Source organism: Notechis scutatus, chromosome 16 (assembly GCF_049901735.1).
Source record: "Notechis scutatus isolate UNSWTSFEM ecotype Mainland chromosome 16, rNotScu1.2, whole genome shotgun sequence".
NCBI classification, from domain to species: Eukaryota; Metazoa; Chordata; class Lepidosauria; order Squamata; family Elapidae; genus Notechis; species Notechis scutatus.
Window position 1 is genome coordinate 3,568,226 of NC_142024.1, and position 27,065 is coordinate 3,595,290.

At 43.7% G+C, this 27,065-nt stretch overlaps 1 protein-coding gene across 5 annotated transcripts in view; it reads left to right on the forward strand.

The window, feature by feature from the left end:
* The first annotated feature begins 1,372 nt into the window (after positions 1–1,372).
* Positions 1,373–27,065, forward strand: part of DVL1 (dishevelled segment polarity protein 1) — a 60,682-nt gene continuing 34,989 nt past the window's right edge. For 2 of the 5 annotated variants that reach the window (XR_015745496.1, XM_087944614.1), the window contains exons 1-2: positions 2,033–2,646; positions 25,168–25,237. Coding sequence is in view for 4 of the 5 variants with exons in the window: in XM_087944614.1 (XP_087800740.1) it covers positions 2,477–2,646; positions 25,168–25,237 (240 nt within the window). In the remaining variant the exon portion in view is untranslated. Of the gene's footprint in view, positions 2,647–25,167; positions 25,238–27,065 lie in introns of all 5 variants that reach the window. The other 3 variants (XM_087944615.1, XM_087944617.1, XM_087944616.1) reach the window with 3 other exon arrangements.

A 27,065-nucleotide genomic window follows, 5' to 3' on the forward strand; every position in this document is an offset into this window, starting at 1 on the left:
TATCCAGAGAACTTGACTCGCTAGGCAGCGATATACCTAAAAGTAATTTTTAAAAAATCAGCGAGAGACTGTGACAGCTATAACTTGTAAAGCAATGCAAATATCATTTAATAAGCAATCTTAACGTCATTGCTAGCACTCTCCGCTTTCTCATTCCGCTGGTTTCACAGAAGTAACAAAATCAACTTGTTCCCAGCAATTTCATACACACTTTTGTGTCATTTTCTTTCTGTTTATCTGTTGTACTAACTAGAGAACTAGTTTGGTTCTATGGGTTTGCTTCCCCCTTGTGGCCATTTCTCTTACTACAAGCTTTCTGAACCGGATTTCAAAGCAAAGGAGGGATTGAGGGGGCTTAACCATAGTTTACTAATTGGCCGTGGGTGCTGAGTTTGCTCCAGATCTTGAAAAAGAGGCACCCTGGTTTCCACACAGCAGCAGCGCTTGGCTTCATACCACACGTTAAACCAGAGGCTTTGAGTGCCATGTGTGAATCCAGCTATGGTGCCAGGTGTGCAGCCAACCATAGGGAAAGCAAATAGACCCAGGGCCCCCTTGGTGCTCCAAGTGGTTTGGCGGTTTTCTTGCAGACGTCTCATGACTCAGCTAGGCAACCTCATCAGTGTGAAGAGGGAGCAGGGGTTTGCTCTTGGGGAAACCTTTGTAGGTGTGGAGAATCTGGAAATTCAATGAACCGCTGGAGGCAGAATGTTCTGGGATTTTTATTCAGCATCTGGTTACCCAACTGGAGGAAACAGACTTGGTTTCAGCCGCCACCGACTGATTGGCTGTGGCTCCTTTGTGTCCAGGCAGCCCCTCTGGAAACAGACCGGGATCCGGAGGCATCCAGGATGGAAAGGAAACTTGGTTTCCTTTCATTTAGCTGCTTTTCTGACAGTGAGAACAACCAACCGATGGAACGGAAGTTGCCCTCGGAAGTTGTGGGAGCGCCATCACTTGAGACCTTCAAAAGGAGATTGGACTTCCGTCTGTCAGAAACGGTGTAGGGGTCTCCCGCTTGGGCAGGAGGGGGTTGGACTAGATGACCTACAAGGTCCCTTCCAACTCTGATGATCTGTTATCTGTTCCCGATTGTTTGCTTGAAGATCTGGGGAAGATCCAGGGTATTAGATATAGGAGTTAGTTCGCCTCCCAGCCCCTAGTTCGCCTCCCACCCCAACCCCTGGGGGACAATGGGATTTGTAGTCCACCGCATCCACAGTGGGCTTCTCCGCCCTGCTTGTCTTGGTAGGTCTCCCCAAAAACAAGGCACCCTTCCTGGGAGCCCCCATCCCACTAAGGGAAAGGGGTGTGTGTGTGTAGGCAACACCTGACCTCCGAGGAGCGATTCCATTGGGCGGCTCTGCAGAGGAGGAGGAGGGGGCTGATCTCCTGCTCTCTGAAGGCGGCCCCCCTCCCGTGCACGCCTCAATCGGAAAGTGGGCTGGGTGGGTGAGTGGGAGTCAACCCCCCCCTCTCCTCTCAACCTCGCCTGGGTCCCTTGGAGTCGCGATCCCGCGCGTGCGTAGTGGCGCGGAGCCTTTTTTTGCCCAGAAGAGACCGGGGAAGGGGGGGGGAAACGTTCGCTCGCTTGCAAAAAAAAAAGAAAAAAAAAACCCGAATAAAATTGGGTCCCTTTAAACTGGGTGGGCGGAGAGGAGACTGTCAAGGAGAAAGGAGGGTCTTTGGAAGGAGAGCCAGCCAGCCAGCCAGCCAAGCGTTGCTTGGCTTTGCTCGCCTTGTTCTGCTCTATCCATTCAGCTTCGGGTGGGAGGGGGTTACCTTTCTTCCCCCCCCCACCCCTCATTGCCACAACCCTCCCAATCCAAGCCGGCCTTGCTCTTTTTTTATTATTATTATTATTGCAATATTGCTTCGCTTGTAAAGGGGGAAAACCAACCGAGGGAAGAGAAATTGCAGCTGCTTGCGCGGCTAGCTGCGTTATTTTCATTTTCATTTCCTTTTGTTTTTTTAAAGTCCACCTTTTTCTCTCTTTCTCTGCCGCTTCCCGAGAGTCTTTTGGGGGGGTACAATTTTAATGGGGCCGCTGCCGCCTCCCTGAGAGAGGGGAGAATGCTTTGCGGGGAGGCCTGGCCGAGCCCCCCTTCTCCTCCTTCAGCCGCTGGAGGGCGGTATGGAGCGCCCCAATCCTTCCGCGCAGGCTTTGCTACTGTAGCAGTCAGGCATTTTCCCTTCCTGTTTGGAGACCAACCTTGCCTTGTTTAAAAAAAAAAAAAAAAAAAACACACCTAGAAGACTCCGAGGGACTGGCACCTTGAACTTGGCCTTGATTTATTTCCCTCGCCCCTCCTTTCCTCTCCCTTTTTCACCCCCCTTCCTCGAGCCTTTTCACCCCATTCCGCTCCTCTCTTTCACCAAACCTCTCCCTTTCTCCTTCTCCTTTTCTCCTTCCCCTCTTCCCCGCTCTCCCTTCCTCCCCTTTTTCCACCCCCACCCTCCATCCTTTCCTTCTTCCATGGCGGAGACAAAAATAATTTACCATATCGATGAAGAAGAGACCCCTTATTTGGTGAAATTGCCCGTTTCTCCGGAAAAAGTCACTTTGGCGGATTTTAAAAATGTCCTCAGTAACCGGCCGGTGCATAGCTACAAATTCTTCTTCAAGTCGATGGACCAGGATTTTGGGTAAGTTGGGGTTTGCCTTGTTTTTTTTTTTTTTAAATTATTATTATTATTATAAGGTTTTTCCTGAGGTTGGGCAGTCCTGTAACTGTCCTGATTTTGCTGGCATTTGAGAACAGCTGGCATTCCCTGCCTGCCTTTTGAACAAGGCTTTCTTGAACATTTTAGGGGTGGGAGGGAAATCTGCTTAGTTTTATGGAGATTCCTTGCCATGCACCTGTTTATGGGGTAGACCAAATTATATGCTTGCTCGGAACCTGTGTGTAATTCTTTCCTGTCTTGGAAAAAATGATCTGTGCACCAAATGTCATGTTTTATAGAGAGCTTTGTGTGTGTGTGTGTGTGTGTGTGTGTGCTCCTGGTCAATAAACAGGTCCCAGCTAAACTGGGATATGTGAAGATCTGGGATCAGATTTAAGGTCTTCTTTATGTTTCTACCTAAGCTGTCAAGAGTCCTTTGATGGTAGCCGGATAGAAATGTGATAAAACACGTGGAAAGAAAAATACGTTGAGACACCACACTGGCAAAGGTGGGCATGTTCAGACAGCAAGGGCAGAAATATGAAATCTAAAGAGGTGGAGCTTAGATATTCTGAAGTAGGAGGCCCTGGACAGAAGCTGGAGCAATGGGTGACACTGATGGCCTAGAATTATGACAGTTTTCGGAGGCGATTCTGTAACTGCTGGGGTGTGGGGTGTCCCTTTATTCCACCTCCCGCCAAAGCAGTCTGAAGTTTAGCTCTTCAAATGCCAGGTAGGCAGCAGTGGGCAGGACTAGCTTTTCTGCTGCCAAGTTGCTGTTTCTGGGTTGCCAGTTGGGCCTATTGGACTGATTGATTTGCTCTTGCGATAAAGAAAGACTTGACACTCACTGGGGAGATGTTTAGGTCCCACTGATATTTTTTTTTTCCTAGATGGGGGGGAGAGAGAGAATGACACTGTACTACCCATCATGTTCCTTTTCTTTCTTGAAAAAGCAAAACCATTATGTTTCGGCTGGAGGCTGGTTTTGTCTTTCTGCCTGGGCGATGCCATCTAAGCAGGGACAAGAAATAAACTTAGGTTCCTAAAGAGAATTGGAGTCTGTGTGGATCGTCTCGATTATCCGCTTCCAAGGTGTGAGGTTTCGGTGTTGGCATGTTTTATATTAAAAAATGGTGGTGCCTGTTTTGGCTTCAGCGGCTTGGATATGTCTTCATAGATCTATAAAAAGGGGTCGCCAACCTTTGGACCTCAGGGACCGCTAAACTCATAATTTTAAATCCCGCGGATCAGAGGCCCTGGGAAAATCCCCCAAAATGTCTGCTGGAAAATTCCCCATCCCATTTTCCTACCTATCGATCATTCTTTACTTGGGATCGCAGGATACCATCTCCAGCTCCGTTCTCAAAGAGGGGGGGGAGAGAGACTTTTGGCTTCATGCAAGGAAAGCAGCAGAAGCAGCAGAAGTCTTTCTTTCTCTCCCCCAAACTCTGCCAGAAATGAGTCTTTGTGAGGCTTGTCCCACTGGCACAGCCTCTTGGAGCAGGAGGCCTTGCAGGGTCCCAAAGACTCATTTCTGGCGGAGTTTGGGCGAGAGAAAGAAAGACTTTTGCTGCTTTCCTTGCGTGCAGCCAAAAGCAGAAGTGGAAAGAAGCAGCCCGGTGGCCAGGCCAGGCACGTGGGGCGAGTGGGGCAAGTTCCCCGCTCCGCCCTTTCCCCCCTCCCCTCACTATCTCATGTTATTCACAATGTAAGCGACGCAAGCCTTGTGTTCCCACGAGCCATGTGGGTGGCGCAGCCTTGTGTTCCCGCGCAGCCTGGATTAATTGCTTTTGGGGGGGGGGGACACATTTCTTTGCGGACCACCAAAATTTTCTCGCGGACCACCAGTGGTCCCCAGCCCACTGGTTGGTGACTACTGATCTATATGGCATTAATAGTGTAGGAGTACTGTGGTTAAAAGGTTGGACCTTTTTTATTTGTTGTGGGCTGAAGACGACAATAGCTGAAAACGTCAGAGCAATTTTCTGGGGCTACAAAGCGTTCTTATTCAGGCCGTTGATAAGGCGGCCGAGGCACTGAGATTTCTACTGAGTGATAATTGTGTTTCCAGAAGGCTTTTATTTAAGAGTCAAGACAGGCTTGCAAAATTATACCCTAAACAAAAGTAGTCAAATGTAATAGTATAAAGGGGAGAGGAAAACCCCAAGAAGGGCTGTGTCTCTTTAATAAAAGAAGCAAAGGGGGGGAGAAAAGGCTGTGCCTTAATGCGATTTTGACATTAACACCACCATGCCTGTAAATACCAGTTGCAGGAGAACAATAGTGGCAGAGGGTGGGATGTCTCTGACTCCCCACTTGCCAGCACCCCAAAATGATATGGTTGGATGTAGTGAAAAACAGGAACTGCTGGACTAAATGAACTTTGGCCTGATCTCACAGAGCTGATCTTGGGATGGTCTCTTGGGATGGTTAGGAATAAAACGGAACATTTCACTTCCAAAAGTTTACTCTTGAGTGGCCTGTGCTGTGGCTTTTGCTACTGTTTATTGTGCAGGATGGCTAAGAGGCTTAGATCACCAAGCTATATACGGTACTGACGAAAAGGCTTTGCCAAGCTCAAAAGATTGCCAAACAATCTTTGTCAACTGCCCAGCAGCAAAGGAGGAGAATTTCTGTGGTTGGACGTAATATCCATTGTATAGAGACAGGTGGTTCTTGACTTAAGACCCACAATTAAGTCCCAAATTTGTTGCTAAGCAAAACGTCTCTGAAGTGAGTTTTATCCCATTTTACAACCTTTCTTGCCACAAAGGTGCTTTCTCCCCCCCCCCTTCCAAAAGCAACTGGGCTGTTTGGTGAATCGCTGCAGTTGTGAGGTTAGCAACAGTCGTTAAGTGAATCTGGCTTCCCCACTGATTTTGGTTGTCAGAAGAAGAGCGCAAAACGATAATCACATGACCCCCAGGACTCTTACGACGATCGTAAATATGAGCCAGTTGCCAAGCGTTCGAATTTTGATCACATGACTATGGGGAACGATGCAACAATCATGAGTGTGAATACAGGGCATAAACTACTTTTTAAAGTGCCATTGTAACTTCAAACAGTCACTAAATGAATGTTTGTAACTCAAGGACTACCTATATATAGATATATAGGTACAAATTGAATACATGAACTACAATAGAATGAAGAGAAATTGAATGTACTCCTGCCATGCAAGGTTTAGGAGCTACCTCTAACATAAAATGCAAGTGGCAGGGTCTGTGGGAGTGGACACATTTCATTAAGCCATGGGTGGTTTAAGCATGGTGTTTTGAAAAACCACAATTGGCAAGTTTTGCCTATAAAATTAACACATCAATCATGGCTTAGAAACCACAGAGGCTGTATTCATACCCTGCACTCTGCCAAAATAAAACAAATCATGTCAATTCATGGGGTGTTGAATGTTAGCTTCATCTTATCTGTAGACCAGGCCACTGTGGTTTATTCAATGAATCACGGTTAAAGCCAATCACAGCTTCCTTTGTCCAGAGTCAAAATCATACCCAAGATATCTGCGACCATCCGATCTCTCTGTCTGAACTTAAAACTAATCCTTTGGATGGCCTGGCTCTTGGTTGAGGCTGCTGGGAACCGTAGTCTAAAATTCCTTTTTGTCTGCCCCTATTCTGACCAATTTGAGAGCCCAGAAAACAGAATAATAAACTTCATGTGAAACTAATCAGGTGTGTATACCCACTTTTACCAATCCGAGTATCAGCAGAGCCTGTGATGAAGACCTTAAATTTTAGCTTTTTATACTCAGACTGCTGAGTGTCTTAAGAAGAGTTAACTTTCTGCAACAGTTATGCATGAGAATCCCATCCTATAGTGGGAAAGTGTTGCCTTTATATAATTTATTTCCCTGTAGCTTTATTTCTAGTCTCATAACTCACCTTAACCTGGCTGATTATATCTTACGTTTGAAGATTCTCAAGTCATCCAGGTCTAAAGTCTAAAAGTTGAGTCATAGCAACTGAACTTATTTTTCTAGTTAGTTTGAGACATTTCACTGCTCATCCAAGCAGCAACATCAGTCAGAGCTAGTTAGGTAGTGTCACTGGAATGTACCAACTCTTCCTCCAGCAACCTCAGCAGTTTCTTCCTCAAATTGGGTGGTAATATGGCGATGAAGATGCAGCAAAATGTCTCAAACTAACAAAAAATAAAAATCAGTCCAGTTGCCATCAATCTTCAGGCTACTTCTGAAATAAGTTTTTCCCCAACTGGATTTGGTCTGAATTTGTACCTTGGCAAGCGCACAAATATCTTTACCTATGTATCTGTCCCAGGTGATTAACACTCTAAATTTACACATGATATCCTGGTTCGAATGTTCACATTTTTTACATACAGTATTTTCAGTGTTCTACATTAGTGTTCAGTCTAGCTTGAAAAACTTTCAACACAACCTTACTTAATTGGCTTTTTTAAAAAAAAAATGGGTTGGACACAGTTATAAAGAAAATGTCTCTCAGTGGTTATTGACATTATTTGATGAAAGAGGGATTAGACATAGAAAATGGTTCCAGATGCGGGGGATAAACAAAAGATAGCTGTTAGTTTATTTTTAGTAATGAGTTTTCCAGAAGTAACTGCTGTCCCCTTTCCCAGTAAACTGGATCAAATTGTGCTTATTATATGTGAATGAAATGAACTATGAGTTGAAATATGAAGGTGCCTAATTTAAGTCCTTTAAGGTGGAGTCTTTTTTTTTTTTTTTTGCCCCCTGGCTTTTCAATGTTTTGATCTGTTGGCATTTAACTGATTTGTTTTAAAAGAATCGTAACACCCACTTCTTTTATTACTGTCATGAATCAGCATTTGAAATGTAATAATTGCTTGGTAATAAAATCTGTTCCTTCTCTGTTGGATTTGTGGTACCTGAATCTATTTCTAGCTTGAGGAACTGGTGTTATGTATCACTTGCAAAGGTCAGAACCAAGGAAGGAAAGATTGTGGAAAAGCACCAATGGATTTTTTTCCCCCCAGGCCCTATGATTCTGTAAACATGAGGTAGTAGAATTCTGTACCTTTGTATTATTTCTTTTTGTCCTTGATTCCTCCCAAATCAGTTCTAGTCCTTCAGGTTATATAAAGACGTATGTCCACAGAGAAAGAATCAATGGAGCTTGATGGCCAAATATATTTTTCATGAGGGGTCCTTGGTGCTCTCTGAGCTTGGTTGCTTTCTTGCAGACGTTTCATTACCCAACTAGGTAACATCATCAGTGCTAGTAAGGAGTGCAGTTCGCTGTCAGTTTATATCAAGGGTCTTCAAACTTGGCAGGTTTAAGACTTGTGGACTTCCTGAGCTGACATGACTGGAGGAGGAATTCTGGGAGTTGAAGTCCACAAGTCTTAAAGCTGTCAAGTTTGAAGAACCCTGGTTTATACAGTTCATAGTCCTCGACTTACAACTACAGTTGACCCCAAAATTGGTTAAGTGAGCTATGCCCCTTTTTACGACCTTGCCACAGTTGCTAAGTGAATCACTGCAGTCGATAAGTTACTAACCTGGTTGTTAAGTGAACCTGGCTTCCCCGTTCGCTCTCCTTGCGAAAGGGGATTGTGTGACTTTGGGACACAACAACAGTAATAAGTATGAGCCAGTTGCCAAGCACCTCAGTTTTGATCACGTGACCATGATGGGGGGAGTGCTACAAAGCTTTGTAACTGTGAAAAATGGTCATAAATCACTTTTTTTTCCAGTGCCGTTGAAACTTTGAAAGTCACTAAATGAACCGTGGTAAGTCAAGGATTACTTGTATTCTAGTGGGCTGCCCTGTCAGTGTTGATGGAGATGGTCTTTATTTTATTTATTTGTTTGTTTGTTTATTTATTTGTCAAGCAAGTGTTAGATAACAGGTATAAGTATAAATATGGTTGTGAATACATGAAATGGATACGAATAAAAAGAAACAATAGGACAGGGACGGAAGGCACATTGGTGCGGTTATGCCCGTCCCCTACAGGCCTCTTAGGAAAGGGGTGAGGTCAATAGTGGATAGTTTGAGGTTAAAGGAGTGGGGGTTAGAGGATGTTGAGTCAGGTAGAGTATTCCAGGCATTGATCACTCTGTTGCTGAAGTCGTATTTCCTGCAATCAAGTTTGGTGCAGTTTACCTTGAGTTTGTATCTATTGTGTGCTCTTGTATGGTTGTGCTTGAAGCTGAAGTATTCATTGACAGGTAGGACATTGCAGTAGATAATTTTATGTACTATACTTAGATCGGACCGAAGGCGGCGTAGTTCTAGGTTGTCTAGGTCTAAAATTTCAAGTCTGGTGGCATAAGGTATTCTGCTACAAGTAGTAGTTGGAGATTCTTTGGTTGAGCTGTTATTGGCTTCTTTGGCAGTTCCTTGATTGGAGTGCCGTTTCCTTGATCGTTGGTCTGAAGTAAACCTTGGAGTTAATCCATGCTGATCTGGGTGCTGATTGCTGGTGGAGAATTGCTGGAGTCTTTTTTCTCTTTTGGGCTGGCTGATTGTCTCTTGCACAGTCTATAGATGTTGTTAACGTCCTCGTTTTATGACCTTTCTTGCCACGGTTGTCAAATCAATGACTGCAGCTGTTAAGTTAGTAACCCAGTTGTTAAGTGAATCTTAACTTTTCTTGTCAGAAGGTGATCACACGACCTCCGGACAGTGCGACAGTCATAAATACATGCCAGTGGCCAAGCGCCTAAATTTTAATCACCCCTGGAATTCTGCAAAGTGTGAGAAGCAGTCATAATTCACTTTTTTTCACTGCTGTTGTAACTTTGAATGGCCATTAAACAAATGGATGTAAGTCAAGGACTACTAATACTACTGTTTGCCACTGAAGCCATCCCATAAACAACACATAGAAAGATGGTATTTCTTCCCTCCAAATCCCTTCTTATTCTGGAGATGGCATATACATAAATTTCTTCTCTATAAATTGGCCTAGTCTCTCTCTCTCTAAAGCTACCCAAATACTTGGCCGTTGCTATTTTTTGTGTCAGTATCTTTTTCTAATTATGACATACCATGCAAACACATCCTTCCATAAATGCTTTCCCCTTGAAGTGATGCCTTACACTATTACTTAAGGATGAAAAAGCACTTTACCAACTTTATCATCTGATTTATAAGTGAGTCTGTTGTTGACCTTTCACACGGGGTCCTGGCTTTCCTTGTAAATGATAACGGGCAGATCTTATTCTTCCGGAAAATATTTTTCTTTAAGGTCATCTCCCTGTCCCACAGTAAGTGGTAATTAGATTAACTGTACAGCTTGAAATAAAAATCCAGCCTCTTTTTTTTTTTTTTTTTTTGGCACAGTTACAGGGTGGCTGCACAAGAGCTATAATTTGGCCAGTGGTTTCCAGTTGGCATGGTGAGTTTTTTTGGGTTTTTTTTCCTTCCCCCATTGAGAAGCACAGCCAGGCGTGGGGAGAAAGGAAAATAATCTGGCATCGGGAAGGCAAATGGAAGCCGAACCTCGCAGAGAGACTGCCTAGAGAGACACGCTGTCATAAAAAAAAGCATATCCTTTTCCTGGTTCCTCTCAGAACAATCCTGGAACAGTACAACATGGCTCAAGAATTCCCCGGACTGCTGCATTGGTTCCTGTCCACAAAGGTTATGGGGGAAACTGTGGTCAGGCATGGACTGGAGCTCAGCCAATATCCAGACAGAATGCACCTATGATGAAGGATCCGTTTCCTCTGTATATTTCGTCAGCTGAATATTTAATTAATGCATCACAGAGCTGTGATTGGAGACAACAGAATAACAAAAGTTGGAAAAGACATTGCAGGTCTTCTAGCCCCTCCTCAAGCAAGAAACCCTATACCATTTCAGACAAACGATTGTCCAATCTCTTTTTAAAAACCTCCAGTGTTGAAGGACCCACAACTTCTGGAGGCAAGGCATTCCACTGATTAATTGTTCCAACTGTCAGGAAATTTCTCCTAATTTGGATCTCTCCTTGGTTAATTTCCATCCATTGTGTCTTGTGCTGCCTTCAGGTGCTTTAGAAAATAAATTGACCCCTCTTCTTTGCGGCAGCCCCTCAAATACTGGAATGCTGATATCATATCCACCCCCTGTCCTTCTTTTCATTAAACCAGACATACCCAATTCCTGCAACTGTTCTTTGTATGTTTTAGCCTCCAATCCCCTAACCATTTTTGTTCTTCTTCTCTGCACTCTAGAAAGAGTTTCAACATCTTTTTGATATTGTGACGACCAAAACTAGATGCAATATTCCAAGTGCAATCTTACCAATGCATTATGAAGTGGGGTTAACACTTCACATGGTGGACTCTTGCTGTCTCCTTCTTCTGACATGTGACAGACTTTGTGACCTGGGGTCCAATCCACTTTTGCTGTATCCTGAAAAGAAATTCCATTACTTAATCATCCCTATCTACAGATAAAGGAACAGGGAGTTGTGCGGTGGCCTAAGGGTGGAGCTCTCGCCTCACAATCAGGAGGCTGGGAGTTTGATCCAGGGGTGGGATTCTACCAGTTCGCACCTATTTTGCTAGAACCGGTTGTTAACATTCTAAGCAGTTCGGAGAACCGGTTGTTAGAAGAAATTACTGGGCTAATCCTGTAAGGAAGGCAGGAAGGAAACATTCTGGTGTTGCTTATAGAAACTGCCGCTCCGTTAACCCTTATTACATTCTTCGCAGGACTAAACTTTCTGTCTCAGGAACTTCTCTGGAGTTTTTTTTTCCCCTCCTTTGCTGGTACTTTGCTTGTGTGGAGTGACCATTCAAAGTTACAATGGCACTGAAAAATTGACTTATGACCATTTTTCACACTTACGACTGTTGCAGCATCCCCACAGTCATGAGAGGCCCAGCAAGGAGATGCGTGCCTCGATGTGAGTGATATTGAGTTGGCCACACCCAGCCAATAACATGACCACCAAGCCACGCCCACCACCTAAGCCACGCCCACAGAACCAGTTGTTAAAAAAAATTGAATCCCACCCCTGGTTTGATCCTAGGTAGAGGGAGACATTTCTCTCTCTGGGCACAATGAGAATATATTCGGCTGAACAAAACTCCATATTGGTGACAGGAAGGGCATCCGGCCATTAAAACCTTCGGCTAGCTCCATTCAGTTGCCTAGACTCACCCTGCAAGGGATTATGGGGGTCATTAAATGAAGATGATGATGATCTACAGTTAAAGGAATATAGCGGACTTGCAGCGGGATGTACAGTAAAGGACTTTAAAAGACCAGGAAACCATTGAACACGCTCAGAGTAGAGTTTTGGGCAGGGTGTGGGAGAATTGGATTGGGGGAGGGGATGGAATGGAGGATGCTCAAAAAGGGCACTTTCGTCTGGCTGGCATCCTGGTTAGCCCTGGTACACAACTATAGAGTATAGATGGGAGGTGTTCTTGGAACCGTTCCCCTTGGCAGAGTGTTTGCAAGCTACTCCAGGCCAACCAAGGAAACTTTTCTCGACCCGCTGGGTGGGGCACGTTCTTTACTACACACAAACATGATGGAAACACAGCAAGGGATGCCGGAGACCATGACTGCTTCCTGCAGTGTGGGTTTGGAGGAGAGAGGCCCGTTAGAAAAACAAACAAATGGCAGGAATTCCTGCACTGCCCTTTCCAAGGAAGTATTTTTCCCTGGTTAGGGTTTTTTTTTCTTAAAGTATTCCTTTGCCAATATCGAAGGATCTAAAGAGGGCCTCTGTCTCCTGAAGCTGCATATTAGTGAACCCAAACTGCTAAGGAGATGCAGTGGAAAAAGAATTTTCCCCCTTTCTAAAAAAAAATGCTTGTTCCAGTTTCCCAAAGGATTCTGACAAGCACTCTCCAGAAGCAAGTTAGGCTGGGCCAGGCAGAGTGAGTACTTAATGGGACTTTTCTTACATAAGGAAGAGGAAGTGGCTGAACTTAAAAACACCAGGGATCTGTGGCTGAACTATATAGCCTAATGCAGGGGTCCCCAACCACCGGTCCGCAGACCAGTACCGGTCCGCGGAACAACTCCTACTGGGCAAGCTTGCTGGCGCCGCCATCTTTGTTTCATGAAAAGTGCTTCCGGTGAGCTTTTCCGGGTAGAAAGCTCACCGAAGCACGTTTCATCAAAAAGATGGCGGCGCTGCGTTCAGTGAGCTTTTCCGGGTAGAAAGCCATTTCTACCCGGAAAAGCTCACCGACTACTACGCCGCTTATCCTTTTTGATGAAAACGTGCCCGTGAGGTCACCGGAAGCACTTTTTCATCAAAAAGATGGCGGCGCCCAGCTGATGCCGGCACCGGCCGCGGCGCCCAGCTGATGCCGGTACCGGGCCGCGGCGTCAAAAAGGTTGGGGATCACTGGCCTAATGCACTCTGCAAACTGGGTAGATAAGACCACCTGGCAGATTTATTTTGAAGGGAATTTTTGCACTGACCATGAGAATGGAATGGAATTGTTTATTGGCCAAGTGTGATTGGACACCCAAGGAATTTATCTTGGTGCAAATGCTTTCAGTGTCCATAAAATAAAAGATACATTCGTCAAGAGTCAAGAAACATCACTTAATGATAGTCATAGAGTACAATAAGCAATCCAATCATACTAGGAAACAGTCGATATAAATCGTAAGGATACAAGTGACAAAGTTAGAGTCATACAGTCACAAGTGGGAGGGGATGGGTGATAAGGAGTAATGAAACGATTAGTAGTAATAGTAGTGCAGACTTTGTAAATAGTTTGACAGTGCTGTGGGAATCGGTTGTTTAGCAGAGTGATGGCGTTCAGGAAAAAACTGTCCTTGCGTCTAGTTGTTCTGGTGTGCAGGGCTCTATAGCATCCTTTTGAGGATAGGAGTTGAAACAGTTTATGTCCAGGATGTGACGGGTCTGTAAAGATTTTCACAGCCCTCTTTTTGACTCCTGCAGTATATAGGTCCTCCATTGAAGGCAGGTTGGTAGGAATTGTTTTTTCTGCAGAAGGTGAATCTAAGGCTCAAAATGTGTGCCTTTAGTGCACTGGCCAAGGTGCGTCCTCCCCTCTCCCCTCCCCTCCCTGGCATATTTCTTAGTTATTTTTCCTTCTCTTACATGCCCCTCTCTTGCACCTTATCCCCAGTGCTCATGGCTGGTGGGTCAGGAGAAACAATCTCACCTTAGTTAACTTGGACAGCTCTGAGTCCATTTACAGCTTTTATCTGGAGCAGGGCTTGGCCCTGGGAAACGCGAATAAATTCCAAGAAGAGGGTGCGAGGATACGCATTTTTAAGAGAGAGAGAGAGAGAGAGAGAGAGGAAAAAAAAGAATAGTTCAAACTTTAAGATGGGAGGGAAGCGCTGTGAAGAGCAGCAGGTTGAGGCTGGGTGGGCCTGATAGGGAGATTGGCAGAAGATTGCGAGGAAGGTGGGAGTGGGGTGTGTGAGCCCTAAGTGTATTTTTATGCATTCGGAAAACAACAGATGGATTTAACAGACGTTTGGGTGGGAAAGGAGAAGAGATTCTGAAAAGTCAGAAAGACAGTTTGAGGGGTGGGAAGGAGGGAGTGATGCTGTAAAGACTGGGGATTCCTGTTCGAGATTTTTGGGTTTTGGGGTTTGCATTGGGCTTTGCAAAGCAGGGAAGAATGGGTATTTCTCCTGGAGGTCATTTGGTGTCCCTTTGAGAGGGCTCGCGTGATTGGCAAGGCAGCATCAAGTACAGAAAAACAGAATTTACCCTTCATCCCTTCTCCTTAAGTATGGAAAATGACTCCAACCTGCTGACTTTGATAATGTTATCTGTTGTGTGAGTTGGACCTTCCTATTTTGTACTGGAAGGGAGTCTTTTGTATAATGATTGGTATTGTAGTAAAAATGCATTTTGCAGAGGTCCTGGAAAATGGGGAGGAGGCTTTAGATCCGGGTGTCCAATCCTGGCAACTTTAAGACAAGTGGACTTCAACTCCCAGAATTCCCCAGCCACCCATTTCTGGGAGTTGAAATCCACAGGTCTTAAAGTTGCCAAAGGCCTGCTTGAGATGAAGCTCAAGCGTGGAAAATAGGTATTTGTATCGTGGGAAGACCTCGTTAATATGCAGCACCTAACTACCTCTGGATGACCTGACAATGCTAAGCAAGTTCATATCTATTTAGGGGTTAGATTGGAGAATTCCATAGAATCCCACGATTAGAAATTGGATTGGAATGTTGGAAAAACAATGTTGGCAAAGTGCCTCCATGTTATTGCCAAGCAAACCGTATGGACGTGTTTGTCAAGTTCCCAAGACTTGGCTCAATGCTAAAAAAAAAAAATCCTACTTTTTAATTACAACATATAAACAATCTCCACCATCTCCTCACCTCCTCCTCCTCCTCCTGATTGAGAAGGCCACCAAATCAAAGGCTCTTGGACAGAGAGGTTCCCCCCCCCCATCATCTGTTCTGGGAATATTTAAAATGGACAAGCTGAAGATTGAACCCCTTCTGTGCACAAAGTCAGGGCTCCATTACAAAGTCCTTGTTCTCTGAGTCACTGTGTAGAGTCAGCAAAGTCAAGAGCCGGAAGTCAAGGTCCTAGGATTGAAAGTGAGATTAAGACTTCTTTCTTTTTCTTGTTTAGAGCCCACTCCTTGAGATTTGAGGGAATGTAAGGATTTGCGTCTTCATTTAGCTTAGCTTTGCGTCTTCATTTACTTTGGCTTTCCTAAAAGACGTTAAGTACATCCGTTGGCCATAATAGCTGCCCAGCGCTAACTTCTGACTTTTACCTCTTTACATTCTAAATTTTGTTTGAAATTCTGGATGAGAGTCATTGCCCATTGAGTCACCACGTTACCTTGAACTGAATCCTTGGCTGCTGTTTCATATTGGCTTCGGCCCATCTATTTGACCAGGGCCAAAGGACATCATAACACTATCGTGTACCCATTTCAGGACCTCGGAGAGTTCCAGGGGGAAATAGATGTTTTCCTTCCTCACAATATGATTAATCTGGGCCTTGGATCCATTCCTCTCACTGGTTATCGGAATAGTTGTACTCAACCTGGAAGCAAAGCAAGAATCACAGTTATTGGGCTACGATGTCAATCGGTGCTTGCAGATTAAGGAAAATTGGTTGCATGTTATGCGATAAACCAAGCTCAGGGAGGAATGGCAAAATCTTTAATTTGACTCCATCCATTCTGAGCATCCTCTTCCTGCATAACAGATTCCTGACTGTTAGAAGCTGGTTGTGCCAAGTGATTAATTCAATGGTGAGCAGATAGAGAAGACTTTGTGGGAGTTTATTCAACCTGTGCCAAGCCCCTTCCCTCTTCTGGAAATGTTCGTTTTGATGAGCAACCTGGACCCAGGAACTTCCTTGTAGACTAATGTGGAACATTCGCTAATTGTATTTTTGTTATGCAATGCAGATGTTATGCTAAGGACTATTATGGGTTAAAGAATCAATCCAAGTGGGATCTTCCAAGTAAGTCTTCAGACCTGGAATTCTATTTTGATTTGTTCTGAATCAGTCATAAGGGTCACAGATTGCATCAGGCCATGTTCCAATATCTCAGGGGCTGCCACCAATGATCAATTTATTCTCCAAAAACACCTGAAGGCAGGATAAGAAGCAGTGGATGGAAATTAATCAAGGAGAGGACCAACCTAGAACTAAGAAGAAATTGCCTGACAACCAGAGCAATTAAATCAGTGGAACTGCTTGCCTCTTGAAATGTTGGATGCTCCATCACTTGGAGGCTTTTAAGAAGAAATTGGACAACCATTTGTCTGAAATTGTATAGGGCAGTGATGGCGAACCTTTTTGTTGTGGTGTGCTGAAAGACCCTATGATTTGTTTATTTTGATACTGTTTTTTGGTTTTGCACAGTACGCCGAGCACAAACCATAGAAACTAGAGCCATTCGGCATGCTAAACTAAAGTCAAATTTACAGTATATCCTTTTGGTTTAGCACAGCATCCAAACGAAGTTTGTTTATATATTGGTTTATACCCTCAGTTGCTGTTTAATAGAAATACATTGTATAAAACCGAAATGCTCAGATTTTTCATCTGCATTTTAAAAATAGATGTATTAATAGCTGCCTTGAAGGTTTTCAAGAATAACAAAAATACCAAATTAACTATTACATTCTGTTAATTCCATCACTGTGTTGTGAAGGAGCTTTATGTGCAGCCCTGAGGTTTGTAAGTAAAACAAATATCCTGCAATTATTTTTTTCCTGACTTAATTATCTGTGTGTGGCTTTCAAAAAAAAAGGAGTAGAAGATCATTTTTCTTTCTAGCCAGCCACATTTTGGATGAGCCTGCGAACATTACTTAACCCTAAGAGAAGGAATGTTGCCAATAATGCAAACTTTCCCATCTGCTAAATATCATCTTGGCATAATCATCATTCCCTGGTTTTGGTGGAATAAACCATCCACTCTGGGTCAGTTTTTTTGGAACGAATAAAAGATGCCTCTTTCTTTGTGTAATTTGGCATCATAAACAATCATCTAGGCTCAACAAGCAATGGAGGTAAATGCTAACCAGTTATTTCTGGTGTGGTTGGTTTGCCCTGATTAAAAGTGCTGAACGAAGGAATATCTCTTGCCGTATGCATTTTTATTGGCTTCAGGTCCTTTGTCTCTCAGGAACAGTTGCCTCCCCTTACCCCACTATTGTGGCGATAGGGAAAGTGCTGGGGGGAAAAAAGAGGAATTGGATGAATTCTCAGATGGGCAGAGAGGACAAAAAATTGTTAAAATTAAATTGACTCCGAAGGACTGCATGGCGTAGAACATAGAATAAGAGAGCTGGAAGGGACCTTGGAGGTCATCTAGTGTTCGAGGAGGAGAATCTATACCATTTCAGACAAATGACTGTCTAATCTCTTCTTAAAAACCTCCAATAATGGAGCACCCACAACTACCGGCTTCTTCTAGCAGCTTTCTGTATTTTCCAGCTTTGCCTTCCATCCTGGACCTTCCTGGTGGCATTTTATCCAAGGTCTAGTCAAGGTTTATGTTTCACCATCTGCCAGATCAGCGGAGTCCTGCCCCTTGATCCGAGTCCGCAAAGTTTGGTCTGCAAATTAATGGAGAATTAAAGGCTGTATGATCTCTCCGTTGAAGAGAAGTGGGAGGGAAAAATAAGGCAGTGGCGTATCAGGATGCCTCATAGGGCTTTGTAGGTCTCTCGTGTGGACCCAGCCCCGAAAAATCCAGTCCTTCCACCACAACATTGGCAAGATTGATCTTAGATATTTGAAGAATATTAGGGGTAGGAAAGAAAAAGGGGCAAGGAGAAACCGACTCCCCCATTTAAAGGCAATCAGCTTTTATGTCCTTGCTCTTGGTGCATGTGTTTCTATCTCCCCCCCTGCTCTTGTTTTCAAGAAGAAAACTTTATGAACAAAAAACAGGCCAGAAGCAATTGCAGGCAGAATACACGGAGGAAAAAAATTTAATTGGAGGGAGGAAGGACAGTTGTGTTTGCTGCAGTGGCCTGCCTGCCCGAGACATAATAGCTTTTTTCCAAGCTTGACAGGCTGACAATGAACAGGTCTTTAATGCCTGATTGTTTCTGACAGGCCTTGGGTCTGTAGGGGCCTTAGCCAGGTTCCTTTGGCCCGAGACAAAACTCTGCAACGTCTCCTGCATCGTTGTGTTCGAGGCATGCAAAGATGGCTAGTCTGGACTCTTGACCAGCATTTGGATGCCAGGGCAGCTAGGCTTGGCCAGTGCCCCCTACCCTCAACCTCCTGATGTTATCCCTATCTAATTCTCCATGTGACCTAATACAGAAGGAGCGACTTCCATTCCCCAAATTCCAAAAAGCTAGAAAACATTTGTGAACTGTTCTGGGCACATGGCTGTGGTAAGGAGGCAGAGAGCAAGTCCCGTAGAAATGAATAAATTAAAAGAAGGCTCCGCTTTTCGGGGAAGCAGTTTGATTTCTGTCTTCCAAGACTGAATTTAGGATGACCAACGATGGAAAAAGATGCCCCCTTACTAAGGTTTCATTAGCCAGTCCCCTCATATTTCTACCCTTGAATCCTGGCTGTCCAGCCCCTTGCCAGGGAAAATATTGCGCCTGACTTGTGGGGCATATTGGAAGCACCTTATGTCAGTGCATTTATTGGCTATGGAAAACCTCCCTGAATCGGGGGAATTGGAACTGAAAAAGGGCACATTTGGAAACAGTTACCTCTTGGCTAGAGAATAGAGAGCGTGCACTTTTTGGATTTGAAAGATGAAAAGGGTTTTTGCCTCCCATCTCAATACACTCCAGTAAATAACGTTTAGTTCCGATTCATTCACAGACTACATCAATAGGAGGCCAAGAATTGGGGGACAACATTGTTGTTCCTAAGAAAGTTGATGCAAATTGGATTTGCATTCCCAAAACCTGCGCAAGGAAATATCACCATCATTTAAAAAGCAGGCTTGTTTCCTTCCATTGTTTCTTTCCACGGCATCGCTTTATTTTCTTAGCAATCAGCATTTTACCAAGGGGTAAATCATTTGAAAGCTTGTAGCCAAGACCGACATCCTGTTAATCAGAAAGTCAGTCGGATGGTACGTTTGCAGCCAGGGGTGCCTGGAACACAAACTAAGATAATTGTATTGTTTAAGTCATGTAACTACTTCTTGTCCAGTGTCCTTTTTTGGTGAGCATCCAATAAGCACTTGAAACCACTTGTCCAGCAGAAGACAAAAGTAGATGAAATTGATCTGCCCGGAAAGTGAGGAAGAATGGTGAATCATGAGGGATTTGAAACAAGATGACGCTTTCCTGAAAGCAACCATTGCATCATCGGCAGAGTGAGGGGACTGAAAAAAAATGGTCAGGCAGCGTGATTACCTTAATTTTTAAAAATTAGTCTTGGCCAAGACCGTATTTGAATTTCCAAACCAACATTTCATCCGTAGTAACCGAGATAAAACCTAAACTGGCAAGCCCCAGTTTCAAACTCTTCTCCTTTCCGGCTTTGTTTGTCTTTCATCCCCCCTCCCAATGCTTTTCAGGGTGTGAGTTATTTTAGGATGGTTGTGGCTACTGAGACAAACTGTTCAAGTCTAAAGGGAGCTAGCTAAGCCAGTCAAACCACTGGCCCAAGATTTGTTGCTGCCAGATACGAAAGATGGGATAGGGGACAGGGGGGGTTGTTTCTTCTCTCTCTTTTTCTCTCTAGGTGGAATTGTCATGAGGATGCATCATGACAGGATCTTCTGCTCCTGTGGTTGCTGTTGTTTTCTTCTCTCTCACTTCCCCTTGATCTTCAGTAGGCCTGGGGGTGGGGTGGGGGGCACAGAGAGATGACAAGATACAGAGGTTTGCATGAACAAGTGAAGAAAAAAGGAGCTTACCAAATGGAAAATAGGAAAAAGACCAAATGGGGAAAAAGGACAGAGAGAGAGAGAGAGGGAGGGAGGGAGGGACAACAGTACCAGAAGTATGTAGGTAGGTAAGTAGGTAGATGGATGGATGGATGGATGGATGGATGGATGGATAGATAGATAGATAGATAGATAGATAGATAGATAGATAGATAGAGATAGAGATAGAGATAGAGATAGAGATAGAGATAGAGATAGATAGATAGATAGATAGATAGATAGATAGATAGATAGATAGATAGATAGATAGATAGATACGGGAAATTTTGGTAAAACACTCACCAACTTTTGATTTCCCCCCTTTTCACGTGTGGGTATGTGGCTAAGTGGTAATAATGTTTTTATTAAAACTGAATCAGAATTCAAAGAACAGTGTTGTTTCCTGGTGGATATAACTGCTTGCCCGAAAGAGGCTAATGCGTATGCAGCAAATCCTCCATTGAAATGACCTTGGATTAGCAAATATGGACACTTGGCTTGTTAACAAATATCGCTTCCTCTTACTACTCTGTTAAACAGAGGATTTACAGCAACCCCAGGCGTTTTGCAAGTTTAGTTAGGGAATCAAAGATTCTGGTGCCAGACTTGGCAACCGGTTATGTAAAGTTGGAACAGAACGAATGTCCCACTGAGACGATCAGGGAGTGTGTTTTGATTGCGCACTCTTCTCTTTTCTGCCCCAACAACTCCATTTTATGCCAAAAACTGTCCATGCCACTCCACCAACCCCTGGCTTACTGGGCCCAGTGGTTTTCAGTGGCATCTCTGCTCTGTGAAATGCCCTTTGGTTTTTCCTTCCCACATTGCCAGAAAAGGGTTTTAGCTAAAGGTATTGCCTGGCCTCGGGGCAAAACCAATTCTCTGCTGTTATCTGACAGATTTGAATAATAATAATAACTGCTTTGTTTTTTTTGAGCTTGTTAATGGTATTGCCTGTCTGAACAAGAAACCTGAAGGACAGCATTAAGAGAGTTCAGCCTGTCCCAAATGTCTTTTTCCCAGCTCTTCCATGGAGGGGAGGAGGAGGAGGAGGAGGAGGGGGGAGGAGGGAGGAGGAGGAGGAGGAGGAGGAGGAGGAGGAGGAGGAGGAGGAGGAGGAGGAGGAGGAGGAGGAGGAGAAAAAAGAAGCTAATTGTTAAGGCTAGTTTTATACCCTCTGTTGGACCCCACCTTAAGTGTTTCCTGTCCTGTGCAAGAAATGCATCCCATCGGCTGTCAGACTCCCAGGGGGTGGGGGTCTTAGCTAACTTTGTAGGCTTTGTCTGGACCACGTGGCTTCACCTGAGTGCTGACTGATGCAATCTCAGGTGAGTAGAGGGCTTTGTTATGTAGAATACTCTGGCCCAGGCCTTAATGGCCTGCCCATTAACAAAGGTGGGGGTGAGTTTCTGCTTCTGAGTTTCTACTTCTCTTTTTAGGGGAAATATTCTGCCTTTTTTAGTATATCCTAAAATATTTCATTTTCCTAGGGGAGGGGTGCGTTTTATCTTCTAACACAATGTTGAAACTGCTGTTGAAAGAGAAAATCAGGGCAAGAGAGGCTCTTGATTTGGCGCTGGCTTTTCCACCTTCCCGAAGGTTGTAACCTCAGCTTGGCTGGGAGAGCCTTTTGCACTAACTCCTATCCTCTCCTGTTCCTGGAATCTTTCACAACACTTTTTGGGGTGGAGGAAAAAATTAAAAAAAAGAAGTAGGCGCTATTTTAAGAATTGGATGTTCTCTTGGCTTGCCTGTAATTGCTACTAGAAGAAAATGAAAGTGGAGTTGGCAGCCACAGGGGAGGGGTTTGCCCTAAGCCCCTTACTTGTTAAATGGGGGAAATTTAACTGATGGCTGGTTAGGGTTTTTAAGCCTTTGAGTGTTCTCCTCCCCTTTCCATCAGAGGTGGGGAGGACTGATGACCTCTGGAGTTCCACATATGGATAAGTACTGCCAGCCTCTTGCAATTCACTCCCCTCCAAGTGATTCATTTTGCAATATAAAGCAAAAAAACAAAACAAGATTCATTGCAGGGATTCCCTGCAGCACTTTAAATTCATTCACAAATCAAGGATGGGTAACCTCACTGGATACAGCCAATTTATGAAAGATTACTTTAAGTTAGCATTTGGCATTTGTCTTCAAGATGAACTCGGCTCCTGGCTTTTCATTGCCTTCTTCTAGAACTTCTTCCAAATCCCCAGTTTAGTTTACATTGTCAGATTTCCTGAGGGTCTCAAATCCAAACAAGATCAGGTTTCCATGGCTGACTGAAGATGTCTTTGCAAATGCTATGTAGAATAAAAGACCAATGAGTAGACTGATGCTTTGGAGGATTGGGAGATGGAGAGATCAGGGGATTCCCCATAAATACTCTGAATTTCTATTCACTTTTGGAAAATGTTCGATTTAGCTGCTTGAATATGCATACTAAAGGCCTTCAAAACAGCAAGCTTAATTTGTCACCTAGTGAGTATTAAGTTTTTTTGGATTTAATTTTTTTTAAACATAGCCTCAAAAATTTATACTAATATGCAATAAAAGAAAGCAGGGAAGAAAAGTGTCTTGATTTAAGAAAGTCTTAAACAGATTGGGAGACCAGACAGATTTGGAATATTGGTTATTTTTGCTGCAAGACCTGAAAAGCAAGTATATAATTAAATAATATATTCGTGGGAAACCACTGAACCGGAATTAAATCCATATTAGGACCTGAGGCTTGATGAAGGCTGCAGATGGACACTAGAGGGAACCAAAGGACCAGACAGGAAAGAGTTAAAATGGCTAAGACAGCTATAACTTTTTCTTATCTTAAAAGTTTTTTTTTTTACATAGGCTGAAACATTAATGACTAAGGTCTCAGAAAATATTTCACTGGATAAACTTTTAGACAATGACATTAAAAAAGAAAACTTTACCTGAATATAGACATGATAACATTTTGAAGGCATGAAAGATAACAAAATTGAGATTACCAAAATGGGAATACAAAAGATAAATCAAGAAAAAGGACCAGGACATTGAACAGCTACAACAAGAAATGATGCCTCTTTTGGAAATGGGTGAACTTAAAAGAGTGAAACGATATATGTTGACTTCTGCTTGGTGTGATAAAAGTTAAAAGCCACTTTATTATTGTTGTTGTCCTTTTCTTTTTTTCTTTTAGTTTGTATTTGTGTTTACTGTGTTTCTTAAAAAATAAAATAAAATTATGTAATACACAAAGACACAAATATACCTACATCAAATCCAAACAAGATCAGCCACATGCTAATGGAATTGGAGGAAACATGAAAAAACAGTTATCATTTTATTTAAAACCTGAAAAGGTTGTTCCAGCAAATCGTGCAGTAAAAATATTTTTTAAAAGAACTTTCTTATCTTAGACTGGAATAGTTTTTAAAATTGTTCTGATCTGCCTCCTGCTCCAGTGTACTCCAGTCTAATAAAACAGTGTTTGATCTTTTTATATATACCAGCTTCCATTTTAATTTTATGACCTCGTGGAAGGGTTTTTATTTTATTTTACTTCTGCATTTGCAACCACAAATGTCCACATTTGGGCAGATTTCAAGGAGATTGTAGCTTGGTTTGGTTATTCATGCTGGTTTTCTCAAAGAGTTGCAATGTATCTGTGTTAATTAGGAAAAGAAGTGGGCCATTTTTTCCCCCCCAATCTCCCTTTTTTCTTTTTATTCCTTGTCCTTGGGATGGAAGACCACCAGGAAATCCCAGACCGCAGGCTAGCCTGAAAGCTTGATCTGCAGGAATCTTTCCCCTCCTTTTGACCTTAGAGATGTCTTTGTGTTGGGAAGAGAGGCTGAGTCAGAAGTCAAAGTTTAGTGTTAACCAGACTGGCCGGGGGGAGAGTTTTCAGGATGTTGCCTATGGTCCCTTTATATATAGAAAGGCTGACAGTTCTGATTTCACCACATGGAGGCCAAACCTCCCTGGGTGATGCCCAGACATGAGTGCCATGCCTGAAATTGTGAAAAGCTGCTAAGGGCCAGAGTTGCCTCCTTGATCAGGCTCAGCCTCTTATCACTAAACGTCAGCTTCGTTCTGCCTGGTTGCTTGGCAGGAATTCCTTCCTGCTTTAGGCAAGTGGCTTTTTTTTCTGTACAGGCCTGTGCAGATTTGCCACTTGATTCAGACGGGGGGAAAAAAGTAGAAAGAGACCTAGATGCTGTGCTGTCTTCTGCCGACTTCCTCTCCACACTGTCTCCAAGCTAAAAATGTTTCCTTTCCTTTCCACAAGTGCTTAGAGAGGCTTCTAAAAGAGGGTGTAAGAAGGCCTCTCTTGGCTCATTCAGGGGATTAAATTACTCCCGTGTCTCGAAGAAAAAGGGGACAAGCTATTCTCCAAGGCATCTGAAGGGCAGGACAAGAAGTGAATGCATGGAAGATGATTAAAGAGAGATCCAACTTCGAACTGCTGGTGACCTTCTACTGCTGCACCAGAGAGAGTATCTGAATTGACTCCACCTCTGTATGGTTTGCCCATTTGCACCGGGGCAGATAGGACGGTGCTCCAGAGGGTGAATGTCATTGCCCAGAAGATCATGGGTTGCCCTCTCCCCTCTTTGGAAGAGCTTTATAGCTCCCGCTGCCTTAAGAAAGTTCAAAACATCCTCAAAGATCCACCTCATCCTGGGAACCCCCCCCCCTTTTTTTTTGGAATTATTACCATCTGGCAGATGGTACAGAATAATAAAAACAAGGACAAAGAGGCTGAAAAATAGCTTCTATCCCAGGGCATAATTTGAGGATGTTCTTGTAGCTGGTGCACTCCCTGGCAAGGGGCATCATTAAGAACAGGACATTTCCTAACAGTCATGAACTGATGCTTAACTTATCTCAAAGCATGTGGTTTATTTCTTGATTATTTTTCCCCCCTCTTCCTTCTAGCATTTTTTGCCAGAGCCTCCTCCCATGTGTTCCTTGGGAAGGGGGCATTACTCCTTTTTCCTTCCTGGAATCTGAGACTTGGCTCGCTTGCTTGATCTTGGTGTACGGGGCTCGTTTTGAGGGTCTTGCAATGGAACGATGCCAATATTCAGACGCCAGCTGTTCATTTGTGGGCTCCTGTGACTCCTTTTACCTAGGTTTTGTTAGGTGTTAATCATCCAGTGGAAAGACTTGATGTTTCCTTTCTTTTCTTTTTTTCCCCCTCCCTTTCTTGTCTCCCAGGGTGGTAAAGGAAGAGATCTCGGATGACAACGCAAAACTCCCATGTTTCAATGGACGTGTCGTCTCCTGGGTACGTGGAGTCGAATTCTGCCAGTTCATTGACGCGGGCAAAAGATAACGGTTTGTGGGGAGAGAGGTCTTTGCAAAGTGGGACCCCTCACTTGCCAAGTCTTGCGTGCATCTCATATGTATCTTTAGAAGAAGAAGAAGAAAACCCATGGGTGCCCACGAGAGGTTGCAAGAATTAGCTGTTCCCCCAGCCACAGTTCCGAGGTTCAAGTATCTCATGGGTTTTTTTGGTTTTTTTTTTGAGTTCCTTTTAGTGTGATTATGAATTCTTCCATTCCTGTTCTTGTGTAGCCTCATTGGCACGGTTGTGTCTGCAGCCCGTTCCGAATTCATCGCTAATTGCCTTCAGTGGTTTGCGATTTTGATCCCTTCTTTTGAAAGACGCTTCCATTTTTCGGCTGAAAAACCATGTGTCGGACGCCCTGCTGAGGTTGACTTTGTTTGCCAAAACGCCACTCGTCTGTCTCGGGGCGGACACAGGTTGCGCACAGTGGGTTGGCCATTGTAGGCAATTTTCTGTTTCATCGGCTGCAATAACGGGATGTCATTTTTTCCCCCCTCCCACCACCCCCCTTGGGAAAAAACCCACCTGATTCGCCGCTTTGGCACTAATTCCTGATTGGCTGAGGATGATGTCATGCTTTTTTTTTTTCTCCCAACAACCGCATCCCGCCATGCAGGGTGGTTCTCTCCCCCCGCCAGACTCAGTGGTATGATTCTCCTTTTTTTTGTACATGGTTCTTTCCCAGGTCTGCCACTAATTCAGACAAACGGATAAAATGTGTTCAGCCTTAGATTGTTCTGGAAAAAAAAAATACAGCCAGGCAGAGGGATGGGGAGAAAAACAGTCGGCAAGCAATCCATCATGGAGTAACAATGGCTTTCTCTGTATGGAAGGAAACAGGTACTTTAGCATGATGGCCTGTTCTATAGAGAATTGTCCCTTAGAGCTGATCTTGCCTTCTACAGACTTCTTGGTCAGCCCCAAACCTAGATTTAAGGTTCCTGGTAAGCCCCAATCCTAAATCTAAATCTAGATTAAGTCTAGGTGGTTATGTGTTGGAAAAATAAAACCACACGCTCTTCTTTATATGATTAAAATCCATATTGTGTTTTATATGGTTTGGCTTTGCCCTTTTTAACATGTCCAGAATCCCTTCAGTGAACAAAGTTTCCTAATGCCTTAGCTTTAAATTCTCAATTTGTCCAGTAAAGTATTAAGCCTTGGGTTTGTTTGTCCCTTTAGAAATTAGAATTGGCAGGTCTTCAGATCTTTTAAAAGACAGTACCTACCCACACTGCAGCACATTTTTAGAACAACAAAAACCAGGTGTTTTTTTTTTTTTTAAGGGCATGTGTAAATCTTGGCTCGCTAGCGTGAACTGCTCCAATCTATGTATTTTTCCCTCCAGTCTTAGAATATTTTTTCTCTCTCCGCGCTCATTTGTCTTGTTAGTCTTTTAATAAAGACGTCATTCACGCCCATTTGAAAAAAAAACAAAAAACCACCTACACTGAATTCTCACTCCCTCTTGGGGAAGCATTTTCCTGTTAGTAACCTAACAGGGAAAGGAAAAAAAAAATACACATGTAACATTTGCATTTTTCTTTGATTTCCGCCCCCCCTCCTCCTCCTTTAATTCACGCAAAACTTTTCATCAGCAAAAATGATGCCAGGGGGTAGATGGTCCCCTGGTATTTTCCCCCTGCCATTCTGTCAATCTACCTCTCTGGCATTTCTTCCCGATGAACATTTCCCCCCGCAGGTCAGCTCAGGGAATACCAATTTTGTGCCTTCTGTCAACTGGCTGGTTTTTGTCTTTTAGTAT